At 51.5% G+C, this 22,894-nt stretch overlaps 2 protein-coding genes across 2 annotated transcripts; one reads left to right on the top strand and one right to left on the bottom strand.

Annotated features, from left to right (window-relative positions):
* Nucleotides 1-7,788: 7,788 nt before the first annotated feature.
* Nucleotides 7,789-8,529, top strand: LOC120667517. Its single transcript, XM_039947578.1, has 3 exons — nucleotides 7,789-7,905; nucleotides 7,986-8,159; nucleotides 8,240-8,529. The coding sequence occupies exons 1-3, from the start codon at nucleotides 7,789-7,791 to the stop codon at nucleotides 8,438-8,440; spliced, it is 492 nt and encodes a 163-aa protein (XP_039803512.1). The 3' UTR covers nucleotides 8,441-8,529.
* A 4,442-nt stretch (nucleotides 8,530-12,971) lies between these two features.
* On the bottom strand, nucleotides 12,972-14,243 carry LOC120664198 (hepatocyte nuclear factor 6-like). The gene is made up of 2 exons (XM_039943268.1): nucleotides 13,728-14,243; nucleotides 12,972-13,615 (listed from the first exon to the last, which is right to left on the bottom strand). Exons 1-2 carry the CDS (start codon nucleotides 13,858-13,860, stop codon nucleotides 13,485-13,487), a joined length of 264 nt encoding a protein of 87 aa, XP_039799202.1. The 5' UTR covers nucleotides 13,861-14,243; the 3' UTR covers nucleotides 12,972-13,484.
* Nucleotides 14,244-22,894: the final 8,651 nt, after the last annotated feature.

Here is a 22,894-nt window from a genome sequence, read left to right as displayed (position 1 = left end):
AGCAACAAGATCCGCCAGTGCTTGTCCTTTGACTGCTTTTGCAGGCTGGTATTGGATATCGAACTCTGACAATGCAAACATCCATTTTCCAAGTCGGCCTTTCAGGACAGGAGCCGACAGCATGTGCTTTATGACATCCGATTTGCATATAACAATTGTTTCCACCGAGAGCAAAATATGACGAAGCTTCGTACATGTAAAGTATAAGCAAAGGCAAAGCTTCTCGATTTCAAGATACCTAGTCTCGGCGTCTAACATGCGTCTGCTGAGGTAGAAAACCACCCTCTCCTGGCCGTCATGCTTCTGGAACAACACTGAAGCAATGGAAGTGTCACCCACGGATAGGTACACGTAAAACGGCCTATCATGCTGAGGAGGAACCAATACTGGAGGCTTTGACAAATATTCTTTGATTTCATCGAAAGCTTGCTGCTGTTCTGCCCCCCAGCGAAACTCATCATCGGATTTGATCTTCACCAAACCCATGAACGGCTCAATGCGTCCAGACACATTAGAAATAAATCGTCTGACAAAGTTAATTTTACCGATGAGCTTCTGCAACTCTTTCTTTGTAGTAGGTGGTTTCATCGTCTTCACAGCTTCTTGACTCTTTAGGCCGATCTCGATTCCCCATTCATGCACCAGGAATCCCAGAAATTGACCGGCCGACACACCGAAAGCGCACTTCTTTGGGTTCATTTTGAGCCCAAATCTTCGAGTCCGCTCCAAAACTTGACGCAGATCTTCTAGGTGCCCCCCAGCAGATTTGGACTTGACTACGACATCATCAATGTAGATTTCTACCAATTTGCCAATGAGATCATGAAAAATGTAATTCATGGCACGTTGGTACGTTGCACCGGCATTTTTCAGTCCAAAGGTCATTACCAAGTACTCAAACAAGTCGACCACGCCTGGTACTCTGAACGCGGTCTTGTTCACGTCTTCCGGGGCCATGAAGATTTGGTTGTAGCCGGCATTGTCGTCCATGAAACTCATCATTTTGTGGCCAGCAGCTGCGTTGATCAATGTCTCTGCAACAGGCATCGGGTATTCGTCCTTCGGTGTCGCTCTGTTGAGATCTCTAAAATCGACGCAGACATGCCATCAGCCATCCTTCTTTTGCACCAGTACCACACTGGAGATTCATTCTGCATACCGGCACGGCCTGATGAACCCAGCATCTAACATCTTCTCCACTTCTTTCTTGACTTCTTCTAGAACTTCGGCCTTCATATGATGTGCTCGTTGCTGAAACGGCCGAAACCCTTTTTTGAGCGGGAGCCGATGCTCGACGATACTTCTATCTAGACCGGGCATCTCAGTGTAGTCCCATGCAAAACAATCCCGGCACTCTTTCAGTAATGCAATCATCTCCTCTCGCAAGACCGGATCCAACTTTTTGCAGATAAATGTCGGCCGTGGCTTATCCCCAGGACCGATGTCAACCTCTTCCAAATCGTCAGCTGATGTGAACCCGTATCCTAGCTTGCTGTCGTCTGAAAAACCAGATGCGAATGCAGGCGGGTCTTCGTTATCCACAAGATTAGCGGCAAACACAGTGAGATGACAAGAAAAATTATTTGGCCAACCGCACGGGCTGGCCGCTTCTATACTTCCATTATCATTCGAAACCAAATAATCAATGAGTGGCCAACTGCCAGAGCAGGCCATCGTATGTTCATGAAGTAACAATTCCGACCACAAACAGGATTTTTCTATTTTTTTTTGGGGCCGGTCGCTGGGACCGGCCTCTCTATTTCTACTACATCCCGCGGCATGCCAGGATGCGTCTACTCTATGAGGCCAGTGGATAAGACCAGCCTCAGTCCGTTTTTTGTCGCTTCGATCCGATCACAATCTTCCAGGGCGATCCCTGAGATCGGCTCTTGCCCATCCGCGTCCCAAGCGTTCATGTCTGCGAGCGAGACCTCGCTGGAATCATCTGCACGGACCACCTCCACTTCATCGCCGTCCCATTGGACGAGATACTGATGCATTGTGGAAGGGATACAACAGTTGGTGTGGATCCAATCCCTCCCAAGCAATACCGTGTATGTACTCTTGCTGTTGACGATGAAGAACGAAGTTGGGATCATCTTGCGGCCCACTGTTAGCTCCACATTAAGAACCCCCATTGCTTCTGATGGTTGTTCGTTGAGCATCACATTGGTCTTGATCAGATCAGCAGAAGAACGACCCAATCGGCGCAGCACAGAGTATGGCATCAGGTTGACTGCGGCGCCAGTGTCGACCAATATCCTGTTTACAGGCTTGCCGTCAATGAAGCCCTTGAGATACAATCCCTTCAGGTTCTTGTAGCTTTTCTCCTTGGGCTTCTCGAAGATGATTGGCCGTGGGCCGAGATCCAGCTGCGCGAAGGCCAATTCTTCCGGCTTGGGTGCCCGAAACTCCGATGGGAGCACGAACACCATGTTCACGTCAGCCGATAGCTTCTCATCGGCTTTTGTCTACTTGGGGCGCCACTCTTTCCTTGGAGGGTGCCTCTCCTCCCTTCGCGGTCGCCTGACTTGCTCCGCGAGATCCGGACGTGCCTTCCTCAACACGTCGAGTTACTTTGCTTCTGCCTCTTCCAAATTACGTAAGCGCTGCACTCTGCGCTTCTGCGAGCGATTAAGCCCGTCAGGACACCACCGTGGGCGATGGTACCTGTCTTCTTCTTCTAGCTCGGAATCACCCCTGGATGGGTGCCTCACATGGTCATCTTGACGTGTTTTGGGCCCTAAGAGCCGGAACACCGATGTCTCGTCCTGCTGGCGTCCTCGAGGCCTGCACTCCAAGCAATCGTCTATAGTAGGCAATCGGCTCATGCCGGAATTCCAGCAATACCTAAAGAATGGGCAATGCCAGTGGTCGCGCATAGCCTGGCATCTCCCCAGTGTCCCTCCTGTGCAGTGCTCGTACTCATCCTCTTCCGATTCGTATCGGCGGCACAACTTGTACTGGTACTGGTACTTTTTTAGAAGCCGATTAGAAGCTGGAAGCTGGTTGCGGATGTGACGCACTTGCTCTTCGGTCACATGTTGCTGTTCTAGCTTGTGTTCATCCTGCGGCCGTTTGCCAGAAGCGACCTCTCTCCTCTGCTTGTCATGGCGGCGCATGGGTCCCACCATGTTGATCTGGAATGCTAGATCCTGGCCCTCGGATCCGAAGTCTGACAGCTCCACAACATTAGCTTGCGGGAAGGGCTTTGTGTCAACCTTCATTGTGTGTTGAGCCAGGATTAATCAGCCTTGCTCGATAGCCGATTGGATCTGACGACGCAGCTCCTTGCATTCACCCGTGGCATGAGTGAACGAGTGGTGCCATTTGCAGTACAGCCTCCCCTGCAGCTCTTGTGCTGTCGGTAGCTTGTGATTCTCTGGGAGCTTCAGCTCTTTTTCTTTGAGGAGCAGGTCAAATATCTGCTCTGCTTTGGTCACGTTGAAGTCGAAGCTCTTCACAAGCCCCTGCTGTTTGATCCACTTGCACGGGACAGGGTTTGCCCCCCGAGTCCACTCTGCTACGGCCACTTCTTGCTCCTCGCCAGAGTCATCAGATTCATCCGCCTGGGCCATGTTTACATGGCGCTTGAACTTATCTTGGTACAGCTCAGGATGATAATGCTCATATGCCGTAAGCTTCTGCACCAGGTGCGCCAGAGAAGTGAACTCCAACTGAAAAGCCAGATCCTTGATCGGCTTAGCGAGTCCCAGAATAGCCAAATCGACTTTCTCCTTCTCTGTGATGCGCGATGAGTAGCATCGGTTCTTGACTTCTCTGAAGCACTGTATGTACTCTGACACAGTCTCTCCTCGCTTCTGCTTGACTTGGGCGAGGTCAGCAATTCCAGCTTCGGCAGCCTCTGAGTGGTACTGGGTGTGGAACTGATCTTCCAGCTGCCTCCAAGTTCGAATCGAATCCGGAGCCAATGACGCGTACCATCCAAAAGCCGGGCCTGTAAGAGATTGGCCAAAGAACCGGACCCTCAAAGGATCTGACACTGAGATCATCCCAAGCTGTGTTAAGTATCGGCTCACATGCTCTATGGAGCTGCCTCCTTCTGACCCATTGAACTTGGTGACCTCAGGAAGCCGATACTTGGGAGGCAACGGGATCAAGTCGTAATCACTTGGATACGGCTTGGAATAGCCGATCGCTTTCCTCTTGGGCAGGATGCCAAACTGGTCTCTCAGTATTGCACTGACCTGCTCCACACTAAGAACTCCTGGGGCCGATGGCTCAGCACTCGGCCCAGTAGCGTACTTTGCCAGCCACGCTTGTTTCTCCACGTCTACTCCAGAAGCTCCTGGGTTTACCATCTGCACTGAACATGTTGGATTGACGCTGTCAGGGATGTATGCACATGTGTAGCCGTGTGGGATCTCCTTGGGTGGCTCGGTGAGGAATTGGCCTTCCCCAGGATCGCCGCCGATCTTATGGACGATGTAGATCGGCGAATTTTGTGGTCTTGGGGCCGCAAATGAGAACGACAATTGCGGCCTAGAATGCAGTGTAGCTTTCTCTGTGTGACTCCCCAGGGTTGGTCCCGATGGAGAGTACTGGTTCTTGATTATCTCCTGGATGACGCGGTGCGCCATGCGCTCAAGCTCGTTCATCAGGCTCTGAGAGTGCCGATGAAGCGAATGGGCCACCATGTAGTTCATCTCCTGACGCAAGGCTCTGGTGCGCTCTTCTGATGGCACAGACAGGTCTACATTGTCGAGAGCGCCTTCTGGCGAGAATCCCTTCCACCTGATGCCATGGTTGCGGGTCCTCTCAAAAGAGCCGATGAGATCGGCTTCCAGCAGAGCTTTGATCTCATCATACTTCTTCTTGTGTTCAGGAGAGAGCTCTTCATACGTGACGGGCTTGGGAGCGGGTTCTTGATCTTGAGCTTCAGACATTGTTGCCGAGAAGTGTCCCACCGGGCGTGCCAGAATGTGTTGTCAGTCGAAACCCACCGGAGAGCAGCGACAGGCAACACGAAGAGCCGGGAGGTTGCCGGGGCGCTGGCAGGCACTGCTCCCTCGTCGATGGCCCGCAATTCCGTCATGCGCCCGGAGGTTCTGTGAAAAAAACCGGGCGTGCCACCTGACCTATACCCGATCAGGAGGGTGCGAACGTGCTCCAAACAGTTTCCTGCGTACAAAGACACGTGTAAACGTAAGTCCGAGCCGTGGTCGGCTTCCCGAGACGACTCTTGCATCGGCTTTAAAGAGCCTATCGAGTCCCGGTGTCAGATTGGATCTGCACCTATCCAGATACTGATGAATAAAGCAAATAACTGTAAAGCTACTTCAATTAAATCTAGCTAATCTAATCCACGATGGTAAAAACTTCACTGCTAGATCAGAACATCCTACACGTGACTAGGCCTAATGAACGTAACAGACAACTAAACCAGAACCCAAAACAGAGGCCTAAGAACTAGCAAAAGCCGATTCCCGGAACAATCCCTATCAAGGCTAAGATAAAGCATCTACTACACCACCGGATCATCCAACCCGTTTGCAAGGCCTAACCTAGCAGATATTATGCCAACTCCTAAGATAAGAGCAAACCATAACAGATTAGATCTACTAGACATGAAAGAAGCAGGGTGTTGCCTCTGTGCGACTAATTCTATGCGACAAGAACTAGCATAAGATTGGTACGTGACTGCACAGAGACAACATGATATTCGTAGATGATAAGCAACGAAGCACAACACATCTACTAGAAGCCATGCTACGAACATCAGGATAACTAGCATTACTCGCCATCAAAAATGCTTCAATACGAGTAATACCAAGGTAAAAGCAAGAACAACGCTGCCCTGATCGCGAGAAGCGATCAGGGCAGCATGGCGCTTACTTGGATGAAACCCTAGGATTAGGGGTGGCGATGCGCCGAGAGTTGTTGTTTGCGAGATGTGATGACGCTCTCCCTTCATGAATAACATAGGTACATATTTATAGTCCGGAGACTTGGGAAACAATCTAAGCTAATCTTGTCCCGATTGGACTCTATCTCTAATCTTGAACTAAATCTAGGATACATGGCCTTTGTGGCCCAAATGCTCACGCAGGAGCCGATTTACAAGCCTCCTTCAATCTTCTGCTTTAAGCCCATCTTGCCTTCGGCCCATAAATTAATCCTGTTAATTTATGGCGATAACAGCCTGTCATATTCAAATGCCTTTGGTTTGATCCTAACGAAGTGCGACGGACCCCTCATCTCGGCCTAGTCGAAATTCGCCAGTCATCAGTGTATCCAGGAGACGATGTTTATATTGTAGCTCAACAAGCCACGCAAGTTTATTATCTTTCATATCCGTGCAAAACCGACGATCTCCTTACGGGTTGGGACGTGGTGTACAAGGTATCACCATATGGTAAAGTACCTATTCCAAATAATGAGGATTACAACATAGACCCAAACACATATGATGGAGAGTTCTTTCAAGAAGATGGACTTGAAGGGCATTTTGAGATAGACTTAACCGGAGTGATCGAAATGGAAGTACACGATGATGAAATGGTTGATGACGAGGACGCTGATGAGGAGGTTCGTAATGCAAAGGACCTAGAATTACTTGAGCGATTACAATTAGCCGATGACAATGAGGATGAAATTCCACCTTTAGAGCACGGGCTTGAACTTCTCGACTTGCGTGATAGTGATGATGAGACATATGATCCAGCTAATCCCGATGAAGATGATTATTTCTAATACATGTATGATCCATACTAATTGATTTATTAATGTTATTTTTTAATTATGTCATATTTTTTTCTCTTTATAAGATCGTTTTGTATATATGTGCTGATTGGTTTACTATTTTTAATTGTAGGTGATTGAAGAAAGATGCCAGGCGGTGCACTTCAACGATCGGTCGCCTCACTGTACAGAAGAATGATGCCACACTCGGGTGCTGGTGAGGGCTCCGATAGGAGTTCCGGGTTGGGGCGAGGCAAGGGTCGAGGGAAGGGTGGACCCAAGAGGGGTCGAGGGAAGGGTGGAGGCAGGAGGCGTCAGGAGCCTTCGCCTGTACCGCCGTCTGAGGAGGAGGAGGAGGAGGAGGAGGAGGAGGAGGAGGAGGAGGAGGAGGAGAAGGTGGAGCCTGCCCAGGAGCAGGAGCAGGAGTGGGAGGAGGAGGAGTGGCAGGCGGACGCGCAGGAGGAGGGGGCGAGTCGTCTAGTGTTGAGGAGGAGGACACGACCGAGGATACCTCTACGCCGGCTGTCTGGTTGCGAGGTCCCTCGCGACTCCCAGATAGGCCGATACTTGTTGCCTTGCGCCCGCTGATTCGACCGTGCGGGGATATGTAAGTAATTTGACAAGTTATTACTACCTTTTTCATTTCCTAACTCGAAAATTACAGTACAAACTAATATTTTCTCTAATCAATGGTTGCAGGAGTTGGGCTGTCCTCAGTGGCGGTGCTCACAAAAGCAAGGTCAACGACATCCTGGGTCTTTTGTGCAGGGAGCACTTCCCAGGCCTGGTCCACTATCAAGGACGATACGAGCCGGCCTGGACGTGGGACCACTACATCGCCGCCAACAACGATCAGTTGGATCGGAGCGGCGGAGCCTTTGAGAACAAGGTGGAGCGGGTAAAGGGCGAGCACTGGGTAAGTTTTTCCCACCAAAAAATGGTGAATACATCACATTTATTCAACATTTTTTCAATGATGACATGATCCATCGTCTTTATATGCATGATTTTTATAGGTGTGATGAGGGATACGAGGAGCGAGCGGCGATTGTGGCTGACAATCGATGCGTTAAACTCGTCAAGGACATGCATTATGAGGCGCAAGTCCAGTGCATTATCAACTTTTGTGCACTTTTTCTAAAGCAGAAGATCGGGAAGCCTGAGGCGAGAGTGTTGAAGCTGACCCGAGAGCAATACTTACAGGTAAGTTTAAATTTATTATAAGATTAAAAACATCATTAAATGCCTCTCTTCTTACTTGTCATGCATTTGATCACGTGTAGGTTCCAACGTGGTGGTGTCGTAATGATACCGTGTGCTGGGAGCGCATAGTGGACAAGTGGTTCGACCCGGAGTGGCAGGAGAAGCACGATGATGGCCGTCAGCGGCAATTGCTGATGCCAGGTCCAGCGCACCATCAAGGTAGCCTCAACAATGACGAGTACAAGGCTAGATGGGTACACACTACACATACTCATTTCTCTAATCTAACGTTCAATTCAGCATAATTTGTAATCAACTTCTTCCTTTTTCGCAGTCGTCCTCACATCAAGGCCAGGAGTGCACCCCGTTCGTGGGATGGGCTCTGGCCCGCAAGGGCAAGGCGACATCCAACGTCACCTACAACCCTGACGAACTGCCCTCGAAGTACAGCAACCCGTCCGTCCACAGTCGTATCCAGGCGTACACAGAGATGGGAAGACAGGTCCATGGGCCAGACTGGGATCCGAGGACCTAGCCCCTTGATGGAGAAGTCATTATGATGGCGGGAGGAGGCAAGAAACATGGGCGCTACTATATTGGCGACGGCCTTGTAGACACGGCCAACACTCCCACCATCTCCCAGATTCGAGCGAGGAGCACGGCCAATAGCCCGGCCATACGTCCACGGCTGTCCGTGTCGCAGCTCCAAGTGCAGGAAATTCAGGTTATTTCTTATTTATTCATAGTTCGTTCGTTTTGTACATATATTTGATTTGCATTGTAACATTGTCATGAACTATTGTAGAACCAAATGCTAGCGCAAAAGGCGGCATACGAGGCGGCGTTGGCCGAAGAGAGGAGATTATGACAAGAGAACGAGCAGAAGCAGGCAGCCGAGATGGCCCAGATGTACAACTATATTCGAAGTCTTTCTGTCCAAATGGGTAATCCCAGCCCAGCCTTCCCTGTGGTTTTTGCTCCTACTACTCCTCCGGTGAGTATCTTGAAAACCCTTTAGTTTCTTTTGAAGTATTAGATACTTAGAGAACTTTAGACTTAGAGATTGTGACTTACATTACTCACTTAACGATTTAGGGGACCTACATATTTAGACTTTCTTAGATTATAACTTGAGAACTTGGTTTTTGTCTCACCTGCAATTTACTGTCTTATATTTTTTGCAGAATCTATCGGCGGCATCGAATACACCATACTTGTCCCCGGGCATCTCACCGACGCTCCCACAGCAGTTGTTCCCACCTCAATTCGGTGGCCCACCACCGTTCGACGACCCACCGCAGCCATAAACTTGTTTATTTCAATATTTATGGACTTGTGAACTTCTGGATATGTATTTGTGAACTTCTGGATATGTTGTGAACTTGCAGGACTTTACATTGGACTTCGGATGTGTTTGAAGTTATTTGTGGCTAGTTGTGATATATATATTGTGATATATAATGTCTGTGACATTTGTTGTGATATATATGTGATATGTAATGCCTATGATATATATGTTGTGATATGGGGTCCTTTATACGTTAAAAACAAAAAAAAAGGATTTGTTTGGTCACTTTGCCGTGTGCCAGGGACTAGGCACACAGCAAAGTCACCATTTGGCCAGCCCTAAACAGCAAGTTCGCCGTGTGCCAAAACCGGGCACACGGCGAACTGACCATTGTTCGCCGTGTGCCAGGAAAAAGGCACACGGCGAACCTAAACACTTTGCCGTGTGCCAAAGCTCAGGGCACACGGCGAAGAGCTCTGCTGCTGGGCCCCGCGTGACTAAGTTCACCGTGGGCCTATCTAGGTGGCGCACGGCGAAGTGGGAAATTTCGCCGTGTGCCTACTTCCTGGCACACGGCAAAGTCTTCTGTCACGCCGTTAGGCCGTCGTCACGACGTCAATGCCTTTTTTTGCCATGTACCCTTGGGTACACACGGCGAATGTGATGGCACACGGCAAACTAGGCCTTTGCCATGCCTAGCGCTGCCGTCAGGGGTTCGCCGTCAGCCACCGACGGCGAAGACTTCGCCGTGTGCCTACTAGGCCTTTGGCGTGTGCTTGGTGCACACGGCGAATTAGCCAATTCCGGTAGTGATAGTCATCAATGGGAGTTAAGAGTCCTAGCTTACAACTTAACATGGCTCGATCTATGTACTCTGAATTTGATAAATTTCATGAAAGTTGTGCTTTATACATTCTTCTCTAGAGTTGATCTGATTGAGGATTTAAGGTGTGATTTTTTTTCACATTAGCAATTACATTTATTTATTTATTCAAATATTGGTACACCAAAAAATTTATGTCCATTACACTTGAGTCTTATTAGGTAGTGTACTCCTCCATTTGGGATTAATGGAGTCAAGTGTTGTCAAGTTATTAACGATGAAGTTTATTACTTCATTTTGATTGTTGCCAATATGCATCGTGTGGTAGTGTCAGCATTTCGATTAATGGAAGAAAGTGCTTGGATCTCTGGTCTCATAGTACAGTAGCAGACAGGCATAAGAAATAAGGTGTTGTATGTTTGCTTACAGTTGAGACACGCACGCATGGCATTCCATTCTCTCTATCGTCCTTGTGAAGGGATTCTATCTCAGCCAGCCAGAAATAAGTGCTGTATATGCAAGAGCCTAATGTTCAAGCGCATGTACAGTCTATGTTACGCTTTTGTTTCATTTGTTTTGAGTCAAGTCGTGTGGAGTTTGTTATCAATATAGTTAGAACCAATAGAGTATTACTTTATTCTGAATTTGATCGATTTTATGAAAGCTATGCTTTATAAATTCTTCTCTAGAATAGATTGAAGATTTAATTTGTGCTCTTTTCACATGACCAGGATCAGCGGCGGACCCAGAAAATTTTTAGAGCCCGGGCCGCAAATAGCTGTGCCCATCTATACTTAAATTAATTTGTGCTTATTGTGTACATATCCACCTATTTATCCTAAGTTTTGCGTGTTTTATTCTCGGTCCTCCTCCCACTCCCAGCCTCTCCAATCATCCCAGGGCCTAACAAGGCGTCAACCACAGCAGGGGCAACCTGCCAAACACTACAATCCATCGAAACCAAGGCAAACTCCCTAATCCCTCCCAGGTGAGCCCGGGCCAGTGCCCCGGGTGGCCAGGCGCTGGGTCCGCCAGTGACCAGGATGTTATGGTCATTACACTTAAGGCTGAGGTGAACTCGTTATGATTACTGAATAAATAAAGTGGTGTCAAGTTATTTGTGAAGTTTGTTTTTATTTTGCATTGATTATTACCTATATGCATCTTGTCATGGCATAAGCCATTATAAATCAACAACGAAGAATATATATTTAGCTCACATTGAAACTAACATGTTGTGCAAAATGTTTCAACTAGTAAAAATATATATAGGCTAAAACAAATTGCACCAAGCTAACAAACAAAGGTACCCAATTATTACACCCTTTGAAGAAAATGGGACATGCTAATCTCATGACTGCATGTGCATGGCTACATGTGGTCTATGTGTGCATGGAACACTTTTCTCTTTGCAGAGAGCATTCTTCAAAAATTAAACTTCTTTATGACACCTCCACACGTGGCATGAACATCTTTCCTGTGCCATAATGGTTTGTATATCTGATATCTCACACCCATACACCTCTCAACATTTTGGACTACTTTGAGTGACCCATTCCATCGTCCTTCTTCCACCAACGTAGCTGATAAGACCCCCATTCCGTCACTTCCCCCACCAAAACTGATCAGTGTGCATGCTTTGTAGATATTAGTAGTTGACAGGTCATGTTACAACCATTGTTAGTCGCCATAGTTGTTTATCCTGTTTACACGCCGTGCAAATACTATATATATACTCCTTTGCTTCTCAAATTATTAGTTATTTTAGTTTTTCTAGGTGCATAGTTTTTGTTATGGTATTGAGATATATATATTATATCTAAGTGCATAGTAATTAAAATCTATATATCTAGAAAAGTCAAACCGACTAATAATATAATTTGGGACGGAGGGATCAGTAGTTAGCCATGTCCATTTTATTAGGCGCTTACCTCATTTAATAACCATTCAATTAGATTAAATATCCATTTAATCCGAGTGGACTGATTGTTTAGCCTTTAGTGTTTAGGCTAACACTGCTTACAATCCTATCAACGATGAGACTTTCAGGTCCGTAAACTCTTAACGGATAGGTTGACAGATTATGTAACATTTTAGCTGACGACCCGTCAACGATGAGGCCTTTAGGGTTCAGGCCCGTAAGTAACATGACCCGTCAACTTCCTCGCGCCTAGTCTTCCTGGAAACGGATCGGGGATCCGGCCGCACGGCCTCATTTTTGTTTATTAGGCCACGCTAAGAAGTGGGCTTTCCTGTAGGCTACAGAAAGTAAGTTAAATTTGTGGCCCAGGCTCAACATAATTGCCGAATCGCGGCCCAAGTTTGGCCCACGGTACCCTTGATTTGGAGTTGTATATGTTCTGCGAAAGTACATATGCTTTCTAAGTTTATTACAGAAATTTTTGAATTGTAAAATTTGAAAACAAGATAATACCAACTATTTGTGAGGGAGAAGATAAATGTTTAGTGCTGAGTAGTTTATCTGAACTTTCAGTTTCCGATTGATCGATCTGAAATTCTGAAGTCAACAACAATATTAGCAGTGCTGATGTTCATCTCCACCCTCTATTTTTGTATTCACTTCAAATGTGCAGTAGGCTAGTGAATACAGAAACTGTATCTCCATTGTTTCAGCTGGACTGCAAAACACTCATAATGCTGCTCCGTTGTTTTCAGGCTGCTTGCTCTTTAGAATCACTGTGTAGACATGAGGTCTGTTTGTCCCATAAAAATTTCTTCAGTAAGTAAGGCTTTGACATACCACATAGGTGGTGGTGTTCTTATGATAAAAGAGCGTTTTTTTATGTTCCTTATTTGGAAGCATCAAACTATACGACTAGATAGGGAGGTACAAAGAGTCAAAGATTTGAGGACTGTAAGAATATAGAAGTAAAGTAGTCGAGAGTCAAAACAGAAGCAAATTTAGTGCAGGACTGCAGGGACTGCAAGCGGTTCAGATCTCTAAAAGTACTACTACTATATAAACTCATGCATCGGATGATGAATACATGCATCTCTGACACCGAAAACAGAAAAGAGGAAACAAAGCATCATGCATGGCCTCAAAATTAAAGCAGCAACCCCTAAGCTAATGGTGTGGCGTCAGTCACTAAATCTCTCCAAGACAGCCAGCACACCTTCATCACCATGATCCTTGTGTGCCAGCAATGGGGATTCAGACTCCACCACCACCATTCGTGCTACACTGCTACGCCACACGAACTCAACTCGAAAAAAAAAAAAGTTTCAGAACTTGCATGCCGCCTCGGCAGCAGTTGATCTGCAGGTAAAGAGCTCGCTGCAGTTCTCGCCCGCAGTCGTCGCCAAGAGCTTGCTTTGCAATAATGAATGGCTATGGCTGTGTCGTCGTTGTATATACTGGTGGGTCGACGTCGATCTCGTTCTCGTCTGGCCATCATCGCCATGGACGGACGGATCGGGTGGGTGGGTGGACGAAGGTGCGCGTGGTCACGAGGCGGCGGCGCTGCAGATCCTGGCCTTGTCGAGCATGGACCACATGACCTGCACGTCCTCGTACGTGCACGCCATCACCTCGCCGTAGAGCTGCGACCTCTCCATCTCGCCGCTGTGCTCCATGGCTGCAAGCAGGGTCGCCATCATCATAAGCACCATGAGCTTCCATTGTTCATCGCTAGATCGATGGATGGATGAAATCATGCATGAAAACCAAAATTAAAGAAGTATTTTTACCCGAAGGAGATTTATGGTGGTGGTGGTGGTGGTGGTGGTGGTGATGGTGGTGGCGCGGCGTCTTCTTGCCGTCCCGCTGCGGGTTGAGCATCTTCCTGAAGGGCGTCGTGATGGTGCGCACCCAAGAACCCATGCTGAAATGCAATCCGCTGCTACTGGATGGTGCTCGGTGGATGTTAACTTGTATCGTACAGATAAAGGACTATGCTGGAATCAATCGGTGTCTTTTCTGTATGCTGGTGGGATCGAGCAAGCTAAGTACTGTGCTGTGGTAAACAACAGCTACTCGGCCGGGGCCTTTGCGCCCATATATATACCCATCCAAGGTCCATGGCGAGAAGAGGAGAGAGAAAGGCAAGGGGGAAGAGAGAAAGAGTGAGGCGAGAGGAAGAGAAAGGTGGGAGGCAAGATCCGGAAGACAAGATTGGTGGGGGCGCACGCTGATGTCGACCCAAGAAACAGAAATTTATTCGGCCCGGCCAAACCGGCCGCTGAGCCGTGGGATCGCCGGAGCTCCGGCGATCCGACGGCGCTCCGGGTTGGGCCGGACACGGTGGCGTGAGGCACATGCGTCCTGAACTCCTGGTAATGAGAAGGGAGAGATAGAGAGACAGAGAGAGGGAGTCGTCTCTCTTCTCTCCTTTAATAATGTTTCTATAACGTTAAGCAATCATTCCCGTCGCAATAGAGTATCGTTACGAGATACTACTACGTATAGTTAACCAGAAAGTTGACAATTGGATCGGATATGTGTTCTCGTGAAACCAAGGATCCTAATGCTCCCGTGAATACTTTGAATAACGCAATCAATGGTAGGTAATCCCCGTGAAACCAAGGATCCTGATGTTTCGTTCCGTGAATACTAAAACTTTGAATAATACAACTCTACTGCAAAAAAAAAGAAAAGCGTATGGATGCAGGATCCTTTTGCGAAACAATTCTACTGAAAAAAAAAACAAGAAGAGTTCTGGACGTCCTCACATCGCGATGTCTAGCAAGAGGATCGGGACTCAGTATGGACGCAATGCGAGTTCGAACAGAAGCGTGGAGGTGTGGGGACAGACAGGGCGCGCATGGCGGCACGTGCACCGGCTCGCTCGATCTGGGGTGGTGGTGGTGCGCCTGCCTTGAACGGATCGGGCGCTAAAAGAACAGAATCATGAGGTCGCATGCAGGCGCACATGCACGGAGGAGCCGGAGCCGGAGATGGAGATGGAGACGGCCGGGGCCGGGGGCGGGGCCCGAGAGGCCGCGCCGCCCAGACCCCAGCCTCACGCGCGCGATGCATGCACGCATGTTTCCCGCGGCAGAGCGCTCTGGCCTCTGGCCTCTCTGATCGACGCGCACCAGCACAGTGCTTCTGCTACACTGAAGACTGAACCAGTCGGCTTTGACCTTTGGCCGCTTGTGTTGTATGCAATGGATTCGGCCTGCAAACAAAGCAAAGGCCAGCCCCGTTCTCTTCCCAAACTTTTTTCTACAGTATCCGTCAAATCAAATTTTCGGACATATACATAGAGCATTAAATATAATTGAAAAAATAATTAATTACACAGTCTAACTAATTAGCACGAGATGAATCTTTTAAGTCTAATTAATTCATAATTAGACATTATTTATCAAGTAACAACGAAATGTGCTACAATAACTTTTTCGCTCTTTTTGGCAAACTAAACGGGGCCTAGAGAAAAAAAACAAAGCAAGGCCTGTAAAACCGCCCCGGCCGCCGGCCGCCGCGGTGACGACCGGCCGGCCATCACCAACGGTTCCTCTCTGTGTCCGGTTTCACCTGCAAGTGTTAATGTGCTCTGACAGAGTATCTAATGATGCACGAGACCAGAGTAAAAGAATTTTTTTGGAAACGATAGAGGAAATGCTGATTAGGGAGCACAGTATATTCTAGTACTCCAGTGTGGATTGGTGGTGGACGACGTCGGTACTAGTACTTAATTAAACAACCAATCAAAAGAAAAAAAAACATTGGGGACTGCAAAACGCCGCGAGTAAAAAATGGGGAGCTGAAAGAGAAAGAAAAGAAAATAAAATAAAATAAAATAAAACATTTCCCCTTGCTCATGCTTCTATGTGATGGCCGGTTATTGTCGGGGTTTAATTTTCCAATATTGTCTGCAAAGATTGGACTGTTGGAGTATGCGCGTTCATATGCATGTCACATGGTTAGTTGAAAGCGTAAATGTCGGTACCCTGTAGCAGGGATACCCACTCTTACCGCAGTAAGGCAGGACCCGCGTAGTTATCCGTAACTACGCGTAAGGACGGAGTAGCCAGGTCCCACCGGTCAGGCTCTTTCCTCACTAGGCCAACGGCCCCGGACCCGCTCCCCGCCTGGGGTTGGGTCCGGAGACGCCACGTGTCTCTAAGGAAGGGAAGCTCCGAGCTGGCAGCCGAGATCGCGGACCCCCCATAGGGGTCCGGGACCTCCTGCGCCATCCGGACCCCCCCTTTTTCCGTGTGGCGGTCCAGAGCCGCCACGTGCCCCGGTGGCATGGGCGCGGGCTCGTGCGCGAGTCCTCCGCAAGGAGACTCGCCCACCCACCGCATTTAATGCGTATGGTTGAGGCGTGCTCTGTCGCCTCGGCACTCGGGACAGCCTTTGTCAGGACTCACTGTGCACCGCGTATTACCAAGGTGCACAGTGCGGCCGCCTGTGCCGCGCCCGCGCAGAGCCCGTCTGCGGCATTAAATGGATACGACGGCACGACACTTTTCCATCATGCCGCCTACGCCGCTCCCTACACAGCCGTTCAGCTACGTGGCAGGTGATGCCACTAGCTACGTCTGGCATTGTCCCGACAAGACGGCGCCTAGACATGATGAACAAGGGACACCAGGAGCAGGCAAGGGACTACAAAAGAGAGATCCCCGCTGCCTGCGATGCCATGATGTATGAACAGTACGTTAGTTTATACTACACCATTGGGCCCACTTGTCGGGGACCCAACAGCCATGTAAGCGCCTCCCTTGAGATATAAAAGGGAGGCGCTCGCTGCGCACGACAGACTTCAAGCTCTCCACACACACAGACACCAGCCCTGGTGAGCTCGCTCGCTCTCGTGGAAAGGCAATACAACACACAGTGGACGTAGGGTATTACGCTCCGGCGGCCCGAACCACTCTAAATCTTGCTGTGTTCATCGTGTTCTTGAGTGAAATCTAACTGGGACTAGCTAATCCCCGAGTACACACCCTCAGGGCTAGGGCGGGTGCCTTCCGCCACCCAGCCGTGGTTGCAGCACCACGACATTTGGCGCGCCAGGTAGGGGTCTTAGCTGGTTGCAGTTCATCTCCTCTTCGTCCCCATGGTTCGTGTGGACGACGTAGAGATGACGGAGGGTGTGGCGTCCTCCACGCCACACGCCCCTCGTGTCCCTGCTCCAGGGGCAACTGTGCCTGCGGAGCAGCCACCGTCGGCGGCAGCGCGCGCTGCTATCCGGCAAGAGTCAGGGCGCCCATCAAGGGCCCCCTCACAAGCTGCGAGCGGCGGAGCGCTGGCAGCGGCTAGGGAGTTGCTTCGCAACCCCCCGGCTGAGGCAGCCTCGCCAGACGCCCTGAAGCAGTGGCGGGACGACGTTGACCGTCTCCTCCACCTGGCTCAGGCCTCCCCCAGTTCTGCAAGGACTGGGCAACGACCTCCGCCCGGCAATGCGGTGGTACCTTACCACCAGCGTCAGGGCGGTGCGTCGGCGTCCGTGCGCTCCCCTACTGTGAGGGGTGCACGAACAGAAGACCTGCGGGCGGAGCTCAACCGCCGGCGCGCGGGAGAGGATGCCCGCGTCTCCGTTGAGAGGGCGCGAGAGCGCCGTCTTAACATTGAGGGCCGTAACCTCAACGCCGACTTGGACGTGGTGGCACCCAAGCCCCCGGTGAACGCCCGGATACAGCCAGGCGCACCAGTTGCTGGGGTGGGCTGCGCTGCACTGGCGGACCACCTCCGAGCAGTGGCATGGCCATCCAAGTTCCGCCCCCACCTGCCGGAAAAGTACGACGGTACCACTAACCCGTCGGAGTTCCTGCAGGTGTACGTTACTGCCATCACAACGGTTGGTGGTAACGGCGCCGTCATGGCAAGCTACTTTCATGTAGCCTTGTCTGGGCTAGCCCGGACCTGGCTCATGAACCTCACACCTGGGACAATCCAGTCCTGGGAAGAGCTCTGTGCGAGGTTCACAGCGAACTTCGCCAGTGCGTACCAGCAGCATGGTGTGGAGGCACACCTGCACGCCGTGAGGCAAAAACCCGGAGAAACGCTCCGGGCCTTCATCTCGCGCTTCACCAAGGTACGGGGTACCATTCCTCATATCTCAGATGCATCTATTATCACTGCTTTCCGCCAGGGGGTACGTGACGAGAAGATGCTCGAGAAGCTGGCGACGCACGAGGTGGAAAGCGTCACTACGCTTTTCTCCCTGGCAGACAAGTGTGCCAGGGCCGCTGAGGGTCGTGCATGGCACTCAGCCCCCCAAAGCGGAGACGCCAAGGCTGGCGGCTCCAGTGCTACCACTCAGGGCGGTGGCAAGAAGAAGAAGAACAAGAACCGGAATCGCGGGGAACTGCAATCTGGTGGACCAGTCGTTGCAGCGGCGGCGCCAGCGGCGGCGCCGGCTGCGGCAGCAGCGGCTGGGGGCCAAAATGCACATGGCAAACGCCCTCGCCCGCAAGGTGGGAGCGGAGGTTCATGCCCAGTGCATCCCACCGCACGCCACAGCGCCGCTGACTGCCGCGAGATCCAGAAGCTCGCGAAGCGGGTCAGTGGGCGGCGTGAGCAGTCCTCCAAAGACGGCTCACCTCCTCCTCGCCAGCGGGCCGGCAAGGAGAAGGCCTCCGACAGCGGGGCCGCTGCCAGGGAGAAGGAGCTGGGGTACCAATCCCCCGCTCGAGAGCTGAAGGGCGTCTACCACGACGACGACTCCGATTCCGACAACGGCGACCGCCGCAAGAAGCTGTACGTAATGTACGGCGGAAGCTGGGAGCTTGTCTCCCGACGGGACGTGAAGACCCTTCGCCGGGAGGTCCTCTCGGTGAAGCCGGGGGTCCCGAAGGCGGCGCCGCACCAGAGGTGGATGAACACCACCATCTCTTTCGGGCCATCCGACTGCCCGGAGAATATGGCCGCAGCTGGTGTACTACCTCTAGTCACCGCTCCCGTCATATCCAACGTAAGGCTCTATCACGTGCTGATTGACGGTGGGGCAGGCCTCAATGTCATCAGCTATGCAGCGTTCAAGCAGCTGCAGATCCCGGAGTCCAAGCTGACTCCCTCTCGCCCATTCTCTGGAGTGGGCCCACACCCGGTGTTCCCTCTGGGGAGCATCACATTGCCGGTCACATTCGGGACTGAGGAGAACTTCCACACAGAGAGCGTTCTGTTCGATGTTGCGGAAGTAAACCTCCCGTTCAACACCATCATTGGCCGGCCGGCGCTCTACCGCTTCATGGCCATTGCTCATTATGGGTATTTGGTCTTGAAGATGACTTCCCCTGCCGGAGTCCTCACCGTGCAAGGCGACCGCACCGCTGCCGTCGCTGCGATTGAGAGACTGCATGCTCTGGCGGTAGAGGCTGCACGTTCCGAGGAGGATCCTTCCACCTCGCAACCCAAGGCGCCTGCAAAGGTTCCCAAGGTCCAACCGTCCGATCCGGACCATGTTCCCGTGAAGACAGTGCAGATTGGAGCGGACTCCACCAGGACCACCCGCATCGCGGGGAACCTGGAGGAGAAATAGGAAGACGCGCTCATCGCTTTCCTCCGGGCAAATGTCGACGTGTTCGCCTGGGAACCGTCACAGATGCCCGGGATCCCCAGGGAAGTGATCGAGCACAATCTGAGGATCTACCCCGACGCCACGCCGGTGCGCCAGAAGCCTCGGAAGCAGTCCGTGGAGCGACAAAACTTCATCTGCGAAGAAGTCCACAAGCTCCTACATGCCGGCTTCATCGAGGAGGTCCACCACCCCGAGTGGTTGGCCAATCCGGTCGTCGTCCCAAAGGCCAACGGGAAGCTTCGGATGTGCATCGACTACACCAGCCTCAACAAGGCATGTCCTAGAGACCCCTATCCTCTTCCGCGTATCGATCAGATCGTGGACTCCACCTCTGGGTGTGACCTTTTGTCTTTCCTAGATGCATACTCTGGTTTCCACCAGATTCAGATGTCTAGAGAGGATAGGAAGCATACTGCCTTTATAACAGTAGATGGGCTTTATTGCTACATTGTCATGCCGTATGGTCTAAGGAATGCCTTACCCACGTTTGTACGAGCTATGAACAAAACCTTCTGTAATCTGATTAGAGATGTTGTTGAGGTTTATGTCGATGACATTGTGGTCAAGACTAAGGTAGGGTCAACACTAGTGGAGGACCTGTCCCTCGTCTTCGACCGGCTCCGCGCCACGCGCACGAAGCTGAATCCCGAGAAGTGCATCTTCGGCGTCTCAGCAGGGAAGCTGCTGGGTTTCCTGGTCTCACATCGGGGCATCGAGGCAAACCCAGCCAAGATCAAGGCGATCGAAGCGATGAGGCCTCCTGGCCGCATCAAGGATGTCCAGAAGCTCACTGGATCTCTCGCTGCTCTTAGCCGCTTCATATCGAGGCTAGCTGAGAGGGCCCTCCCCTTCTTCAAACTATTGAGGAGGTCCGGTCCATTTTCTTGGACCAAAGAGGCTGAGCAGGCCTTCCAGGAGCTGAAGCAGCACCTCACCTCGCTGCCAGTATTGGTGGCTCCAGAGACCGGTGAGCCGTTGTTTCTGTATCTTGCTGCATCTGCGGAGGCAGTCAGCATGGTGCTGGTCGCCGAAAGGACGGAGCAAGCTCGCCAGGGGGATACCTGGGTCTCCCCGGCCAAAGATGGTGAGCCGGACCCCGGACACGGGGGCCCGTCAGCCTCACCTCTGCCTGAAGCCCCGGACCCCGCACAAGGGGGTCCGGACGAGCCTTGTGCCAGTGGGAACCCAGAGCCGCTGGGGGCCCAAGGACATGATGTGGTGGATAAGGGCGAGCCGGACCCGGTAACCAGGGTCCGGACCGTCCAAAAGCCAGTTTACTACGTCAGTGAAGTCCTCCACGAGGCGAAGGCCAGGTATCTTGAGACGCATAAGCTTATCTATGCCATACTTATTGCGTCCAGGAAACTGCGCCACTACTTTCAGGCACACCGAGTTGTCGTAGTGACCTCTTACCCGTTAAGAGCGATCCTGCACAACTCCAACGCCACAGACAATATCGCCAAGTGGGCGGCAGAACTGGCCGAGTTCCAACTGGACTTCCAGCCACGCCATGCAGTCAAGAGCCAGATCCTGGCCGATTTCATAGCGGAGTGGACTCCTTCCCCATGCAATCCTTGGGGTCCGGTCGTCAACGCTGGACCCCCGGGGCCGGAAATCAGGGCACCAGTCTTCACCGAGCCCCACTGGACACTCTTCTTCGACGGGTCCGCCCGCGAAAAGTGGGCCGGAGCTGGAGTGGTCCTCATCGACCCAAACGGAGATCAGCTGAAGTACACGGTGCACCTTGAGTTCAAGGCCACCAACAACATGGTGGAGTACGAAGCTCTGATCTTTGGCCTGACGCAAGCCCTCTCATTGGGGGTCCGGCAGCTCCTGGTGAAGGGGGACTCCCAGCTAATCATCAAGCAGGTCCGAGGGGATTGCAACTGCAACAATCTCCAGCTCACGGCATACCTCATACACGTGAGGAAGCTCGAGAAGGACTTCGACGCCTTGGAACTACAACATGTTCCCCGCGAGCACAACTCAGCAGCAGATGATCTCTCTACGAGAGCATCTACCTGGGCACCCGTGCCCGAGGGTGTCTTCGAAAGACGGCTGCTGAGACCTACCGCCCAGCCTGCCGAGCTGGGTGAAGGGGATTAAGCTAGCACCTCAAAGCCAGCGGTCCCGGCAGCACTCCACCTGTGGTGCCCAACCTGGGCCGTGTGCCCTGTTGAGGATCTTGGTGACCTCGCTGGGCCACACCCACCGACTCAGGGAGCTCCCGATGCATGGATCTCCGAGATCCGGGACTACCTGAAAGATAACATCCTCCCTGATGACGATGTGTCCACTGAGCGCATAGTCCGATTGGCTAAACGCTACGCGGTGGTAGAAGGGGATCTCTACCGCCGTGGCGCCAACGGTGTCCTCATGCGGTGCATTTCCCAGGGAGAGGGCCGCGAGTTGCTCGCGGAGATCCATGGAGGCGAGTGCGGAAGTCATTCCTCCTCTCGCATGCTTGTTGGCAAGGCCTTTCGGCATGGCTTCTACTGGCCAACAGCACTCCAGGATGCGGCTGAGCTGGTAAGGTCCTGCAAAGCATGCCAATTCCATGCAAAGCAAATTCACACCCCGGCTCAAGCTCTGCAGATGATTCCGCCCTCATGGCCATTCGCTGTGTGGGGTGTGGATATCCTGGGGCCATTCCCCCGGGCTGTTGGCGGGTACCGGTTCCTCTATATCGCCATCGACAAGTTCACCAAGTGGCCGGAAGTTACCCCTGTGGTGAATATCACTAAGAAATCAGCAGTCGCCTTCCTCAGGTCCATTGTATGCAGATTTGGTGTCCCAAGCCGCATCATCGCGGATAACGGGACCCAATTCAAAAGCAGACTCTTCCAAGAGTACTGTGAGGACATTGGCATCCAGCTATGCTTCGCGTCCGTAGCACATCCTCGCAGCAATGGACAAGTTGTGAGAGCGAATGCAGAGATCCTCAGGGGACTCAAGACCCGCACCTACAACTGCTTGAAGAAGCATGGTGCCAAATGGGTTGACGAGCTTCCATGCGTGCTATGGGGCAATCGGACCACACCCAGCCGAGCCACCGGGGAGACTCCGTTCTTCCTGGTCTACGGGGCTGAAGCATGCCTTCCCCCAGAAATTCACCTGGGCTCATCACGGGTCCAGGCCTTTGACGAATCCATGCAGGAACAACTGCGGTGCGACGACGTGGACTTCGTTGATGAGCGAAGGTGGCGAGCAGCAATCCGAAATGCACGCTACAACCAGGCGCTCCGGCGCTATCATCAACGGTTCGTGCACGGCAGGGAGCTCCGGGCTGGCGACCTCATCCTCAGACGGATCCTGAGCCGAGCAGGGCTCCACAAACTTTCCCCCAGCTGGGAGGGGCCCTTCAAGGTTACAGAGGTATGCCGG

The sequence above is a fragment of the Panicum virgatum genome, chromosome 3N (assembly GCF_016808335.1).
Source record: "Panicum virgatum strain AP13 chromosome 3N, P.virgatum_v5, whole genome shotgun sequence".
NCBI classification, from domain to species: domain Eukaryota; kingdom Viridiplantae; phylum Streptophyta; class Magnoliopsida; order Poales; family Poaceae; genus Panicum; species Panicum virgatum.
Note: the sequence above shows the minus strand (reverse complement) of the source record. Positions and strands in the feature narration are given on the sequence as shown.

What these genes read in the sequence shown, in the direction of transcription:
- LOC120667517 (XM_039947578.1), top strand. Translation starts at nt 7,789, where the DNA reads ATGCATTATGAGGCGCAAGTCCAGTGCATTATCAACTTTTGTGCACTT. An exon ending in CCCGAGAGCAATACTTACAG is followed by an intron (nt 7,906 to 7,985) that starts GTAAGTTTAAAT and finishes GATCACGTGTAG; the next exon opens with GTTCCAACGTGGTGGTGTCG. An exon ending in ACGAGTACAAGGCTAGATGG is followed by an intron (nt 8,160 to 8,239) that starts GTACACACTACA and finishes CCTTTTTCGCAG; the next exon opens with TCGTCCTCACATCAAGGCCA.
- LOC120664198 (XM_039943268.1), bottom strand. Translation starts at nt 13,860, where the DNA reads ATGGGTTCTTGGGTGCGCACCATCACGACGCCCTTCAGGAAGATGCTC. An exon ending in CCACCATAAATCTCCTTCGG is followed by an intron (nt 13,616 to 13,727) that starts GTAAAAATACTT and finishes CCCTGCTTGCAG; the next exon opens with CCATGGAGCACAGCGGCGAG.